This window comes from Narcine bancroftii, chromosome 4 (genome assembly GCF_036971445.1).
Source record: "Narcine bancroftii isolate sNarBan1 chromosome 4, sNarBan1.hap1, whole genome shotgun sequence".
NCBI lineage: Eukaryota > Metazoa > Chordata > Chondrichthyes > Torpediniformes > Narcinidae > Narcine > Narcine bancroftii.
In genome coordinates this window covers 121,593,423-121,609,368 of record NC_091472.1, presented here as the reverse complement: position 1 = coordinate 121,609,368, position 15,946 = coordinate 121,593,423, and the positions used below count along the sequence as shown (strand labels likewise).

General features: G+C 42.6%; 1 protein-coding gene across 2 annotated transcripts in view; it reads left to right on the top strand.

The window, feature by feature from the left end:
* wscd2 (WSC domain containing 2) overlaps window positions 1-15,946 on the top strand; it is a 332,148-nt gene that overhangs the window by 173,204 nt on the left and 142,998 nt on the right. For both annotated transcript variants that reach the window (XM_069932664.1, XM_069932665.1), the window contains exon 7: window positions 10,982-11,182. In XM_069932664.1, coding sequence (XP_069788765.1) covers window positions 10,982-11,182 — 201 coding nt within the window. The remainder of the gene's footprint in view (window positions 1-10,981; window positions 11,183-15,946) is intronic.

The following is a 15,946-nucleotide window of genomic DNA, read 5'->3' as shown; positions in this document are numbered from 1 at the left end:
CTGTTTTGCCTTACAGTTTCTGTAGCCCTCCAGAGTGCTATGGCTTTTTCCATGTCTAGATTTTGCTCTCTTACCAGTCTTTCCCTTAGAGTATTATCTGGAATACCATACACAAGTCTGTCTTTTATCAGTGAGTTGGTCAGTCCACTGAATTCACATGATTTGCTTCTGTTTCTCAATTCAGTTACACATTTTCTTCCATTTTTGTACACGTGAAAAATCTGTGTCTCTCAAACTCACGTTAAGGGATGCAGTATGCCTAAAACGGGTCTATTTTTTTTTACAATTTCATTTTGTCTCCTTCAACAGCAAATATGAAGTTATTATACATCTCCAGGGGTTCATCACCATGACATGTTAGAAAACTGACTCACTATTGTTACGAGCCCAAAGGACCCCCAAAACCCAGCAGCAACAGACATTCACCAAGACAAGTGGTTTTTAAATCAAAAGTTAATCAACTTTAAACATGAAAATAGAATCAAACATTAACTTATATTAAACCCCTTCTAATTCTAAGCGCACGTGTATGTAATGTATGTGTGTGGATTCAAGAAAAGTTCTTTAGTTCACAGTTCAATCTCACTTCTCCTTCTTCCAAGTTCTCTGGTTGCAGGCAATCACCATACTGTGCGCAAAATTTAACATGTATAAAGTTCACCAGGCTTGGTGCTTGAAAGGTAAATGTTTACTGTTCAGGAAGGTTCTTGTAGGGTTTGCAGAGAGCTATTTGTTGCTCCAGGATTTCCACAACTGAGCTCTGGCACCACTAGTCACCTCAGGGTCTCACTGATGAAACTTGCCCCATCAGGGTCTTCTGGATGGTAACCTCTTTAAGCTACCACAGAGTTCCATTCCTTCCTTTATTTCAAGAGAAACATCAGACAGATAGCACTTCCAGCCATCTACTGCTCTGGAACTTGCTTTCATCAGTTTCAAACAGTTTTCCCTGGATTGCACTTTTCAGTTACTTCAATGTCCCACACTGACTGAGCTATTAGCTCAACTCTCTCTTTTCCAACTGAAACTCCAAAGAGAGCATGTGACTCATGTCTTGCAAAATCCCCACCTTCTCCAGCAAACAGGAGTTCTTTCTTCTCAAGTTATCTTAGGTAAACAATCCAGAATTGACCTTTCTCAGAGCACTTTGCAGAAAGGGTACTTAGACAGCCTGACTCCAGTTAACACCTACTTGTGAAAGGTGCTTACATTTCTCCAGAGATCTTGCAATGTGAATTCTTCAGTCTTTCCCAAATAAGAATCTTGGTTTTAAAATGTGTGAATGTATGTGACCTCTTGAATTTGTTCACCTGATGCTTAAAGCATTTTCTAATAGTGGATTTTACTGCCACAGGGTGATAGTTATTGAGGCCTGTTATTGTTGCTCTGTTTGATACCAGGATGATGGTGATGCCAGGCCACTAACCAACTCCTCCTACATTCAATTTTTTGACAATAAATGCTGGTGTGTGCTCATGTCTTCCGACACAATGCATTAAATAAAAGCAACAGCACAACTCTGAAAATCTTACTCAGCAAAATTCCATTAGATGACATTTCTCTGGGGACTGAGAAGTTCCCCATCTTCCTAAGGCACATGAATCCTGAATATTATGCTGCCAGTGTCATCATTAATGATCAGATGCAGTGTGGAAGGGCTTTATTGAAAAATGCCGGGTTTGATGCAGGACCTAAGAGTCTTTTGCACTGCAAACGATGAATTCACCCAGCTGGTGAATCAGATAAAGAGGCAAGTTCCCCTGCCCCCAAGGAACTGCCCTTTGTAACTGCTCAATGTTTGCCACCTTTTATACAAGTAGTGAGAATAATCAGCAGGATTTAAATTAAATACAGAAAAGGAAATCAAAATAGTTTGTTAAGATTCATTGATGTTGCCTGCATGTTGCCCAGCCCCGACCGCCTTTATTAAACTCCCTTCTCCTACAGGTGGCCCATGCCCCAAAGGCAAAGTGGGAAAGGAGTTTCTGAATGCAAATCCAAAGGTTGAAATACTGGCTACATATGTTCATGCCAGACAGGGATGCAATGCTAATTTTTTTTAGCTGCCAGAGCTCACCAAAAACAGCGACAAGGTCTCGTGCGACTTTCCCTTGGTGGTCTCCATGTTGCATTTGCCGTTGTATAATTGAGAGCAAACAATAGGACGATGAATGAGGACAACTGGTTGTGAAAGAAATAGGTTTCTTGTATGTCCAGAATAGCACTTAGCAGCAGGGGGCTCCCAGAGTGGCCCTATGAGGTGCCAGAGCTGCACTCCGGTAAGCTCTGGTAGCACTTCACCCCAGATTCTGGGGTGGTTTGCAACTGTGGTGGAGCTTGTAGCTGATGGTGTTCCCTGTACTTGTTGGTTTTGTTTCATGATAGGAAGCAAAGCCATTCGGCCCCTTGTGATAACTCCTCTAATGAGTCAGTTGGATCCTGACTTTGAATGAGACAAGAGACTCCAGATTCCAAAACTGTGGGTCACAGGCTTAAAATAAGGGAGGTTTATGTTATACTGAGAAGAAGTATTAGGATGAAAAGGGTAGTGAACCATTAGGATCTCTACTTCAGATGCTTAGTTACTGAGTTAATTGAACAGAAAATAGGTTTGAGGTTATAGAGGAATTCTGATATATGGGGAACATGGAACTGACGTAGATTAACCAGAATCCTTATAACAGTGGGATAGGTTCAAAGGGCTGAATGACTTCCTCCTGTTTCTAATGTCCTCATGTTAAAATCTTTGAATTTCCATTCAGAAGTCTTCAACAGTGCTTCAAACATTCAACCTTGAGTAGCAAGGTTAATGTAGTGGTGAGCTATTACACAGGTTTCAATCCAACACTATCGATAAAGGAGTTTGTACATCAACTTGCCTTGGTTTTCCCAGGTGCTCTGGTTTCCTCCCACCCTCCAAAAACATTGGATTGGTAGGTTATTTGGGTATAATTGAATGGTACCAATTTCAATGGCCGGAATCAGTTCATACTGTGTTGGAAATAAATACATTTAAATTTAAAATTGAAATTTAACAACACACAAATACCATTAAAATCAATAACAACATGAAAACAAAAATTATTAAAAATTAATTTCATAAGGTATACTCAATCAATTAAATAATTATGAATGACCTAAAATTTGGTTCAATGCAACCATTGAAATAAAATCAGTCTCTGTTCCAGGGGAAGATTACTAAAAATCCACATTCATTCACTGAAAAGAATGCTTTCCAAGATCTGGGATACCACAAAACCATATCTTTTATTAAGCATGAATTTGCATTTGACCGTGGCCAGACACAGCAAAGCAACGGTCAGTGGGAGTGCAGATTATGAGAGATCTTCTCATTCATAATTCATTAATATTGATGCAAATGGCGATAATTTACAGGTTATGTGGTTATGGTTTATGGCCTGTCTGGTTATTCACTGCAGCATGCAATTGTGCCAACACAAAAGGTTCTTTTAAGTTCATCTGCATTAGTAACTAAACATGAACTTGTCTAATTCTTCATGAGATAGCAAAAAACCTCTAAAGCAGGGGGGCAGGATGGGGTGGTGATGTAAATCCCTCTATCACTTCCAAACAGTCAATTCCCATTTATTGTTTCACTGACAGTTATGTTTCAACCCCTGGTCCAGAATTATTTGTACAATTATCATATTAATATTTCCTATCTTGGACCAGTTTTTCTTAAAAAAAGCTAAGACTGCTTGGCTTAATAAGCTTGCCCTGTTCTCCACCCAAAGTGTGATTTTTCACCCCCGCCCCCGCAAAATTCTTATTTGCTGCAGCTGAACAGAGACTTTGCTTAAAAAAGCAAATCAGCTACAAAAACCAACTACATTAGTACTTGAATTAAATGCAAAAAAGATAATATTCACAGTTCTCCTGGTGCAAAAAAAAGTGACAGTAATAGAACACACAAACATTTTGTGGTATCAGAGTAGGCCCCGATTAGTGTATTAAAGGGAGGTTCAAGAGCCTAATACCTTCTATAAAGGCACCATTCTTGAATCTAGACGTACTGGTCTTCAGGCTTCTGTACCTTCTGTCTGAAGGTAGCAGCAAGATGTGACCCGGGTCCTTTATGATGTTGGCTGCCTTCTTGAGGCACCACCTCACATGGATGCAGTCACGATGGGAGGTCATGCCCGTCATGGTTTTAGCTACAAAAGGCTACTGGAGCCTTTTGTGTTCGTGGGCAGTCAAATTCCCAAACCAGGCTATGATGCAACCAATCAGTATACTTTCCAATGCCCCTGGGGCAGTTTCATAATGTACAGGGTGGGGTTGTAGGTCAATTTGGCAGCACAGGCCCATGGGCTGAAGTGACCTGTTACCTGCTGTATATCTAAATTTAGATTAAAAAATAATTTTAAAAAAATTGAAGTCTGACTACACACAGGTTGTCCAAAGTCTTCCCTTCCCCACACCTTCCAATCCAGCAGTATGCAATCCCAGAGAGAGTGAACATTAATGTAACACAGTGAAACAAAAACATCTGTAGACGCTGTGTTTGTAGTTAACACACTAAAGTGCTCGCAGCATCCATAGGAAACAAAGATACATCAACAACAATTCAAGGTAGGAGCAAAAAACAGGTAGGTGCCTAAATAAAAAGGTGAGGGAGGGGAGGGGGAAGAGCACAGGCCAACAGGCAGGCAACCATAGGTGGACATGGATGGGAGGGCATGAGAGAAAATCTTCTAAATTGATGGTTCTCAGCCTTTTTCTTTCCACTCATATACCACTTTAAGTAATCCCTATGCTCTAGGTTCTCTGTGATCAGTAAGGAATTACTTAAGGTGGAATGTGAGTAAGAAAGAAAAAGGTTGAAAACCACTTTTAATTGCACCTAATTGACTCATGTGTGCCGTTTCATATCTCCAAAGGAAATGATAATTTTTCTCAAGCAAAATATTTCAGTAGCAATTGGGTCTTGAGCAGTGATTCTTAACCTTCCCTTCCCACTCACACACCACCTTAAGCAATCCCTTACTAATCACAGACCCCTAATGGGATAGGGATTATTTAGTGGTATGTGAGTGGAAAGAAAAAGGTTGAGACCACTGCTTTAATTGAATTTTTTTTGGGGGGGGGAAAGAAGAGTAGTTCTGTGAAAGCAGCCCTGGAGGAAAGGAGACATAGGGATGGGTAAAGAGACATTCCCATTCCCTGTACCTCAGATTTAAGTAATATATGGTTACTAACACTCTCTAACCAGACAGGGACTTAAATGCACACTCCCAGCTCCCTGTACCAACTGGGGTGCAACCATTGATTTATCACAGCTCAGCTTAAGTGCAGTATACACCTTACCTACAACTCTCCAGTCATGTCCACAGTAGTGACCTGGCATGGAGCAATATCCAGGGCTTGGACTATGAGGCAGAGAAAAAGAAATGTCCTGTGCGTCAATGTTTTATTCAGTTCTGATCTGCATGTCTAGGTAATGATGACCCTAACTAATTTAAGTGAGCCAATGGCAAGGTGTGCACTGATGGGTGGCCAGAGTCCAACCTTGACTGGCTGATGATGCAACTTCAGTCAGGGAGGTCATGTGATCCTCCACAATCTACATATAACAGGTGCCTAACATAAACTAGAGGCCAATTATAATGCCATCCTCTTATATTCCTTCTGGGCCACTCTCCAACTAAATGGTATTAAGGTTGACTTCTCCTTTAGTCTTCTGTTCTTGCTAAAGGATCCCAATCTGGGTGGAGAAATGTATACAGCTCTCTGCCAAGCAGCCAGCGAATTCCAGCCCCTTGTGCTTGTGCCCTCTTGTCCCCATCTGGAGAACCTTCAATAGGCAAGGTACAGGAGGATCCTGTCCTAATGTGGGCAAATGGGATTAGCATTGATGGGTAAAAATGTTGGCACAGAATTGGTGGAACAGAGGCCCTGTTTCTGTCCTGTGGAACTCAGGGGTTCACAAGATCTATTGTTTTATAATGTTGCAATGTTATATTATGTCACCCTCTTAATTGAGTAATGACTCCTTCTCATTAATACTTTTGAAAGTTTTTTAGATGTCTAGGAATTTCAGTGACATTCACCATTTTTGACACAGTTTTGTGGATTGTGACTAAGGTGGTAGCCAGCGTTTGCCCCTTCTGCTCTGGAATGGCAATCATCAATGAGAAGCCGGAGAACTAGCTTCTAGAATGATGTGTTCTGCCAATTTGTTGTTGATGTATATTCATGAAAGTCCAGCAGCTTGTACACTCAACAATTCCAATGCAGCTTACTTCTTGAAGGTAATTAATATTACTTTTGGAATTTATCCTCTCATTATCACATTTAGCCCTGGAATTTTTCACTTTTCAGAAGCAGTCAAAACTATTCATGCAAACACCATTCTACCTGGCAGAAAGCTTTCTTAAATAAATTTCAGTAATATCTAATTAGTTCCAGGGCAGAGCACCATTTATCACTGTTGCTCAGTGGTTCAAGGCCCTCTTAAGCAGTTGTTATTTGGGCAATGGCTTCAGATGACAAGATATTATATCTTCCAGAATTCCCCCTTCTGAACCTCTGCACCCTTGTCCAGCTCCCCCTTAAAATGTACTTTGTTTTTCCTTTTGTCTTACGATATCAGAAATTGTTTGTCAATTGTGGCCAATACCTTGTTCTATTCTACTTCCTTGAAGATGCTGTATCAATGCGTGGTTGTGGTTGTGAAGGGTAAATCCAGCTTCATTCTGTGCAGTCACATCTCACCAGTAGCACTGCAATATTGGTCAGATAGAGCAAGCCTTGCATTTATGAATTGGTCGCAATTCTGGAAAGGATCTTAAATAAAGCTTGCTTGGTTGAGAAGGTTGCGTGCAAGACGTAATGGGAATTTTTGAGTCACTATATTGAATGGGTGGAGAGGGATACGTTATCCACGTCAGTAAAAGTTAGCATCCCAAATTAGATCATGCACCACAAAGAGTCAGCAATGTTATCAAGAAACTTTATCAATTGAACAATTAATATGGAGGAATATCAGTAATCCATGTTTAGGGTTGACATTGAGTCCCCCACCAAAAATTACCCATGAGTATCTTACAAAGGTTCAGAGCAAAGTGATTTGGGTCTTGTACATGAAAGGAAAATTAATGAAATTTTGTTGGAAATAATATTGCAAATAGGTCCGTTTTTGTCTGAGTCGTGTGTCTGCATGTTTTTCACTGAGGACTGGAGAACGCTATTTCATCAGATGACAAAAAACTTGACCTGTTCCACAACAGAGGTTACACATTTTGTACGTTTTAGGTTGACTGTTCTGAAGAGAACTTGCGGGAATGTACTTCAAGAGAATTTGATTGTGATATGCCATAATCATGCACCAGACAAGTCTTATTCAGGGATTTTCCTAACAGACTCTCAGCCACCACTATACTGGCCAGTGAGAAAGCATCTCCATCTGTTGTACCTGTACTGACAATAACCACACCAGCAGTGCGAGTATAAGACAGCTTTAATAAACTAATATGTACACTAAGAGGTCTTGTCTCTCTGCGAGATGAACCTGGAAGGCAAGCTAGACTGTAGCTCTGGACTGCTTTATATACAAGGTCACCAGGATGACCCCTGGTGACTTAGTGATGTAATTACATATCACCACAATACCAGCCAAAACAACTCCATACATGAAACGCAGTCAGTATAATACACACCCCCCCCTCCGCCCCATTACATCACCCCCAACAAAAATGGACAAATTTTAATAAAATATTATACTGACCAAACTAAAGCTGGAAAAGCAAGCAGGTTAAAATTTCAGAGGTAAAGGGTTACAGCAAGATAATACAAAACCAGAATTAATTGGAACACATATCAGAAAACAGGCTACAGAGATTAACAGTAAGTAGTCTTGGAGTGGAAGAAGACATTCTTATTGTTTGAAGGTAGTGGTCCTTTAAAATCCACACTGAGGCGTTTGAAGGGTCTAGATGCCTTAATAGGCGTAGAAGTGGGAGGTTTGTAATAGCATGGTTTATACCCCACACAGACTGGACACGTGCTAGTCAATTTTTTGATGTCTTCTAGTGAGTACGGCAAATTGAGGGACTTAACATGATGATAAAATCTAGTGACCGCTGGGTGACATAATTCATCGTGAAAGCCTTTCAAATAGTCCAGCTGCAAACTTGCACAGGTCATGCAAGAAAGAGCATCCGGAGGGTCAATGAATTTTCCTGGGCGACAGAGTATATCATAAGTAGAAAGCTCAATTCGCCAACGCATGATCTTATCGTTTTTAATCTTGATCTTCAATTTAGTGTTGAACATGTAGGCAACAGAATTTTGATCAGTCAGTAAAGTGAATTTCCTTCCGGCTAAATCTTCTATAGCAAATGGATTCTACAATGGCTTGTGCTTCCTTTTCAATAGAGGATAGTCTGACCTCCGGCCCGTGTAATGTCCGGAGAAAAAGGCCGCAGGTCTACCAGCTTGATTTAGTGTTGCTGCTAAGGCCCAATCTGATGTGTCAGATTTCGCTTGAAATGGTAAATTCTCATCAATAGCTGACATTGTCACCTTGGCTATATCCTGTTTGATGTGTTCAAAAGCACAGAGGGCTTCTTCAGACAGAGGAAAACTAGTTGTTTTAAACAGTGGTCACACCTTTTCTACATAATTGGGTACCCAATGAGTGTAATAGGAGAAAAAACCCAGGCAGTGCTTGAGGGACTTTTGCGTCGCAGGTGGGGGTAGCTCCATAAGTGGTCTCATTCTCTCTGGGTCATGGCTGATTTCGCCTCAACTCACAATATAGCCCAGTATAGCCAGGCGTTTAGTGCAGTATACCCATTGTTAAGGGTCAATTTCAGGTTGCGTGCATAATGAGGTGCCGTTTATTTGCGTCTACTTTAATGTTATAAACAGGACATCAAAATAGATTTATCATCGGTAATCATTACACAACATGAAAGAAAATGAGGTTTCGCATTTTACTTTCATTTCCTTGAATTGGAACCAAATCCAGCTGCTGAGATGAAAGATGAAATAATTATGCATCATCTTATAGCTCACTGGCAAGGAGGCCAAGAGACCTTACTTGACCCCTATTGAACAGAGCCACAGGACTCTCATGTCTATCTGAACGTGAAATGTTGTAATACTTCATATGAAAAGAAAATTAATTTTTCATCAGCATGATTCCCCCATTAGAGAGTCTTTTCTTCCTAGGGCAGGGGAATCTAAAAGTAGAGGGGATAGATTTAAGGTGAGAGGGAAAGATTTAAGAGGGACCTGTGGATCCCTTTTTTTTACACAAGATGGTGGTGGGTAAATGGAACGAGCTGCCAGTGGAAGTGGTAGATGCAGGGATAATTGTAACATTCTTTAGAAATTTTAACAGATGGATAGTTGGGAAAGATTTGGAGGGATATGGGCTGAATGCAGGCGAATGGGACAGTTTAATCAGCATGGACAAGTTGAGCTGAAAGGCCTGCTTCCATGCTATAAAACTCTCATATTGAGAGATGGTTCTACCTTATCTCCCACCTCTGAGTGTGAAGGTTGCACCTTTAGCTGCAGATACTTCGATCTTAAAAATTAAATTGAATTACCAGTACAATCCAGAGAGGTGTGTTCTCCTCCGAGGTGAGATGTTGACCAAGGCCCTGCCTGCTCTCTCAGGGAGATGTAAAAGCAGTAGAGTGATCAGATGTTTCCTGGGTAACACAACAAAGGCAGACTCTCTGCACGCTATCGCAAGGCTGTGCTTTTTCAGATCTCTCGCTGCCCTATGGACTGCACATAGAGATTAACACTGGGCCTTTCTCAAGTTGCATATTCTCAACTTCCTTCTCTTTCCCTTAACATAACCTGTCCTCCACAGGCAGCAACTCACCACTGGCATATGTGGGAAGTTGCTGCATGTTAATTTGTTGGGCACTTCTACCAATGACTGGTCTTTGCTCCTCTGGCTGTTCAACACTCTTCTTTGCCCAGAGTTTATCATAGGTAAAAATGTTTATTTTGTTCATCTTTTACACTGAAAGACAGGAATGTGGATTGAATCATGGCATAACTATCTCACAGACATGGGACAGGACTGTGTCTAATGATCTACTTTTGGCTCAGTACCAAAAGATACCACCCAGCTAACATGGAGTGGAGTCTCTCTCCTCTCCCCAGCCCCTCCAGTTCCATCTGGTCTCTCTTAATATCTCCATTCTCACTTTCTCTACCCTTCTCAGCAGCAGTAACCTTTGTCTCTAATTACCCTCACCCCATGTGACTCATCTTCTTCCATCTGACCCCTTCATTTCTCTTCCTCTGTCATATGCCAGTACCTTGCTTCTGCCAGTCATGTTTCACCAGTGCCTTGTTTTCCAATTGCATAAGGGCCCCCTGTCCCTCCCTACCCACCCTGTCCTCTTTACACTGGCTTCTTTTAACCAGTCTTGGTAAAGGGCAACAGCTCGATGCATCAACCGTTCTTTTTCTGCCACTGACATTGCTCGACCTGCTGAGTTCTTCCAGGAGATTGTGTTTGGCTTCAGATTCCAGCATCTGCAGTCTCCCATGTGTCTCCTTGGAATGGAGTCGCGTAGACGATAACAAATCAGCTTTACGTCAAATTCTGTGCAGAAGTTGCAGATATTTATTGAGACGTCAATTGGCCCACAATGTGTAGATGGTGGAGTGGGGTGGGGGGGAGGGAGTGTCGAGGAAGATCCCATTGTTGGTGGATAAAAGAAGGCTTAAATAATAACATGATGCCTCTGTGGTCAAATTACCTCTCATAGTCTGAAGAATGGCCAATGTGACCCTCTGTGGTTCTGTGGCCCCTGGTAACTGGCAAGAGGAGAGCCCAATGGTAATAAGTCCTGATGGCCCAAGGAAAGGCTTCATATTATCACTACCGAACTTTCTTTTGTTCAAAGGGATAATCTCATCTTCAGTCTGGGGCCAGACTCAGCTACAAAGGCTCATGACTGTTATCTGATCTATGATTTTCCCTTAGGCTTCAAGGGGGAACGAGACCACTGGAAAAGTGGTCGGCTGATTTGTATAAAGACACATGAGAGTGGCAAGAGGGAAATCGAGTCGTTCGACGCAGCAATCCTTCTCATCCGCAACCCTTACAAGGCACTAATGGCCGAATTTAACCGCAAATACGGGGGCCACATTGGCTTCGCATCTGCAGCTCACTGGAAAGGAAAAGGTAGGACACAGGGCATTGCTTTCTGCTTGTCGGAATATCATAGGTTCAGCTCAGATGAACTTGAGTGGGTAAGAGTCCACAGGTGAGAACCAGCACATCTGACCTTTTTCATCAGAGAACATACATAACATCACATACAACCCTGAGATCTTTTTTACTGCTGGCCAGGCAGAATTACCACCTATTGATAGTGCAAAAAAAAATAAACTGTACACAACTTAAACATGTAAACAAATAAACAGCTGACTGTGCAATGCAGAGAGGGGGGGGTGGGGGAAAGCAAGTAATACAGTGCAAAAGTAAGGGTCCTTAAATAAGTCCCTGATTGAGTTTGTTGTTGAGGAGTCTGATGGTGGAGGGGTAGCAGCTGTTCCTGAACCTGGTGGTGTGAGTCTTGAGGCACCTGTACCTCTTTCCTGATGGTATTAGCAAGAACATAGTTTGTGCTGGGTGGTGTGGATCCTTGATGATTGCTGCTGCTCTCCAATGGCAATGTTCCCCTGAATCTTAATGGTGGAAATGGGTTTGCCAATGATGTCCTGGGCTGTATCTCCTACCTTTTGCAGGGCTTGACGTTCTGGGGTACTGGTGTCCCCATACCAGACTACAATGCAGCCAGTCAGCACACTTTCTACCACACTTTCTGCATTAATTTACCAGGGTTTCTGGTGACATACCAAACCTCCGCAAACACCTGAGGAACTAGAGGTGCTGATGTGCTTTCTTCATGATGCCATAAGTGTGTTGTCTCCAAGAAAGATCATCCGAGAAAGTGACTCACAAAAACATAAATTTGCTCACCCTCTCCAACTCTGATCACTAGACTGTTGACCTATGGTTTTCCCTTCCTGAAGTCAACAATCAGCTCCTTAGTTTTGGTGGCATTGAGTGTGAGGTTGTTGATGGTGCACCATTCAGCAAAGTTTTCAATCTCCATAGTGTATGCCTCTTTTTATACAACCCACTACTGTAGTATCGTCAGCGAATTTGTAGGTGGTGGTGGTGTTGTATTGAGCTACAGTCATAGGTTATAGCGAGTAGAGCAGAGGGCTAAGAACACAGCCTTGTGATACTCCAGTATTGATAGAGATTGTGAAGGGGATGTTCTTACCAATCCTCTCTGATTGTGGTCTAATTACACAGTGGGTTCTTGAGTCCCAGGTCTTGGAGTTTGCTGATCTGTTTTGAGGGGATGATGGTGTTAAATGCTGAACTGTAGTCGATAAAGAGCAACCTGATGCATGCATCTTTGCTCTCCAGGTGTTCCCAGGCTTTGTGTAGAACCAGTGGGATGGCATCAGCTGTTGTCCTAGCATGAAATGTCACATGGTGATGGCACAAAGCAGCCTAAGATGATTGACAGATTCATGATTGGGCAAAAGTAAAGCTGTTTAATACAGAACTTTGCAGCAAAGTACAGTCCACGATGTTGTGCCAACATATGGAAACCAACTCGACAGCAATATAACCCTTCCCTCCCTCACAACCCATAACATTCAATTTCTCTTGCATCCATGTGCTTATCGAATAAACTTTTAATTGTCCCTATTGTATCAGCATCCACTATCAGCCCTAGCAATGCATTCCAGCATCCACCACTCTCTGTAGATAGAACTTACTCTGACATCTCCCCTAAACATTCCTCCACTCACTTGAAACAGGTGTCCTTTGGTATTTGATACTGTTGCTCTGGGACAAAGGAACTGGCTGTCCACCCTAACTATGCCCTTCATAATCTATTGAGTCACCTCTTATCCCAAGCTTCATGGCCTTCTGAATGAGACTTGTCAAATGCCTTTCTAAAATCTATAGACACCACATCCACCTCACAACCTTCATCAATTTCTTTTGTCACCTCCTCGAAAAACTCAATTAAGCTTGTGAGTCTCCATCTGCCTCTCACAAAGCCATGCTAACTATCCCTGAGAAGGCTATGCATCTCCAAATGCTCATAAACCATGTCCTGAATAATCCTCTCCAATAGTTTTCCCACCATTGATATGAGACTCATTGGTCTATAATTCCCAGGATTCTCCCTCATGCCTTATGAAAACAAGACACTACATTTGCCATTCTCCAATGTTAGTACTTCTCCTTGGCCAGGGAGGATGCAAAGATCATTGAGAATGTCCTAGCAATCTCTTCACTTGATCCTTTATTAATATATTGGCTGAATCGGGAATCGTATGAGCCAAAGCTCATGGTGGTAGTCTCAGTGGTATGGCTTGCAATCACATGATTGTTTTGTTCCTCAAGCATCTGAAGTTTATCATATGTGGCTATTATGTTAAGCAGGCTTGGCCACTCCTGGTGCATCGCAAGATATCAATGTTATGGTAATGCAAATCAATCAAAAGATTTTTAAGAATATCCAGTACTTCATCAGTAAGTCAGCTCATTGAATGATGTAATGACAACAATGAACTCAATGTCAGCAAAACCAAGGAGATGATTGTGGACTTCAGGAGGATGTTAGTCCTCATCAAGGGCTCAGTAATGGAGAGAGTCAAGAACTTTAAATTCCTGTGTTAACTCGGCCTGTGACATCACACGCTCCAGGCTTCACTCCATCGAGACATCTACATGAGGTGGTGGCTTAATAAAGCAGCCTCTATCCTCAAAGACCCCCATCATCCATGCCATGCCCTCTTCACTTTCATACTATCGAGGAAAAGGTACAGGAGCCATGAGACGAGCACTCAGTGGCACAAAGACACCTTCTTCCCCGCTGCCATCAGATTCCTGAATAATCAATGAACCAAAGACACTGCCTTACTTTTCATGCACTATTATGTTATTACAGGTACACAATCCTTTATCCGGACATCTGAAATCCGGAAAGCTCCAAAAACCAGCATTTTTTTCCTGGTGCTGGTACAGCAGAGGGGGAGAGAGAGAGAGAGAGAGAGAGAGAGAGAGAGAGACAGCAGCACGACTAGGTTGGGTGGGGAGTGATGGCAGCGCAACTAGGTTGGGTGGGGAGTGATGGCAGCGCCACTAGGTTGGGTGGGGAGTGATGGCAGCGCGACTAGGTTGGGTGGGGAGTGATGGCAGCACGACTCGGGCGGGCGGGGGCGAGAGAGACGGGAGCGTGACTCGGGTAGGCAATGGGGAGAGAGACAACAGCACGACTCGGGTGGGTGGGAGAGGAGAGAGAGAGATGGCAGCACAACTTAGGTGGGCGGGGGAGACGGCAGTGTGACTCGGGTGGGTGAGGTGGGGAGAGACGCCAGCATGACTGGAAGGGGTGGATATGGCAGCAAAATTTGGGTGGGCTTAAATCTGGGGCAGCTAGCTTTTGTTCTGAAATCCGGAAAAATTCGGAACACACTGTCCCCCAAGGGTTCCGGATAAAGGATTGTGTACCTGTACTTTATTTTTATATTAATGTTGTAAGATGGTTACAATATGTACGATTGCCCTATGATTGCTGCTGCAAGACACCAAATTTCATGACTTGTCTATGACAATAAATTCTGATTCTGATTCCACTTTCTTAATCTTGACATGCTCCATCATATTAACCTGTTCTACTCTGACCTCATGTTCATCAGTTCAGCAAGTTATTAAAGTGCATCTCTGGGAGGAGAAAGAGAAGTGTAGTTTTGGAGTGAAATAGTTTGGTGTCTGAACTCCAGGCAGTTGAAGGTAAAGCCTTCAATGCTTCTTCACCTTTCTGACAACCTGGAGCAAAATTTCTAAAGTGAACTAGAGTGTCTGTATGGCACTCGTGCAACTTTCTAGGGGAAGGAGTTTACCTTGTCAATATCTGCAGCAAGCTTACATCAAAAATAGATTTCACTGACAGCTCTCGGTTACCTCAACCAGGGCCAGATGTAATGGTCGGCTGCATTGTCTACTTTTGCCCCCCCCCCCCCACCCCCCCCTCACTCACATGAATGGGAACTTCAGTTACATTGTCCATTTCCCATTATGGACCTGTTCAAAATCAATAATGTCCTTCAAACCTGGTGAAATTGAAGGAGTCTTGACATTGGATCTCAATTGAGTCCTTGATTTGGAGAGCTCTGTCAGTTCAGGCTGCATTGTCAGCGTTGAAGTTGGGGAGGTGATGAGTTGAGAGCAGAAAAGGTCTTTAAAATTGTACACTGAGTTGGGGGTCTATTTGGAGATTCACCTTCAAAACAAAAAAAAACATGGTATATGTTGCCTATTTTGCCAAGTTAACCATCTTACAGCATTACTATTTAAAAAAAAATAGAAATACTAGTGCACAAAATGTAAGGCAGTGGCTTTGGTTCATTGATTATTCAGGAATCAGGAAGAAACTGTCCTTTTGCCGCTGAGTGCTCGTCTTTAGTCTCCTGCACCTTTTCCCCAATGGTAGCAGAGTGAAGAGGGCATGGCCTAGGTGGTGGAGTCTTTGAGGATAGAGGCAAATTTTTTAAGACACAGCCTCATGTAGATGTCCTCGATGGAGTGAAGTCTGGTGCCTGTGATGTCACAGGCCGAGTTAACAACCCTCTGGAGTTTATTCTTGTCCTGAGTGTCGGTGCCTCCATACCAGGCAGTGATGAAACCAGTTAGAATGCTCTCCATGGTACACCTGTAGAAGTTTACAAGAGTCTTTGGTGACATACCGAACCTCCTCAGACACCTCACAAAGTTTAGCCGCTGGCGAGCCTTCTTTGTGATTTCATCGACGTTGAAGCTCCACGACAGATCCTCGGAGATGTTGACACCCAGGAATTTGAAGTTCTTAACCCTCTCCACGACTGAGCCCTCACTGAAGACTGGGTCGTG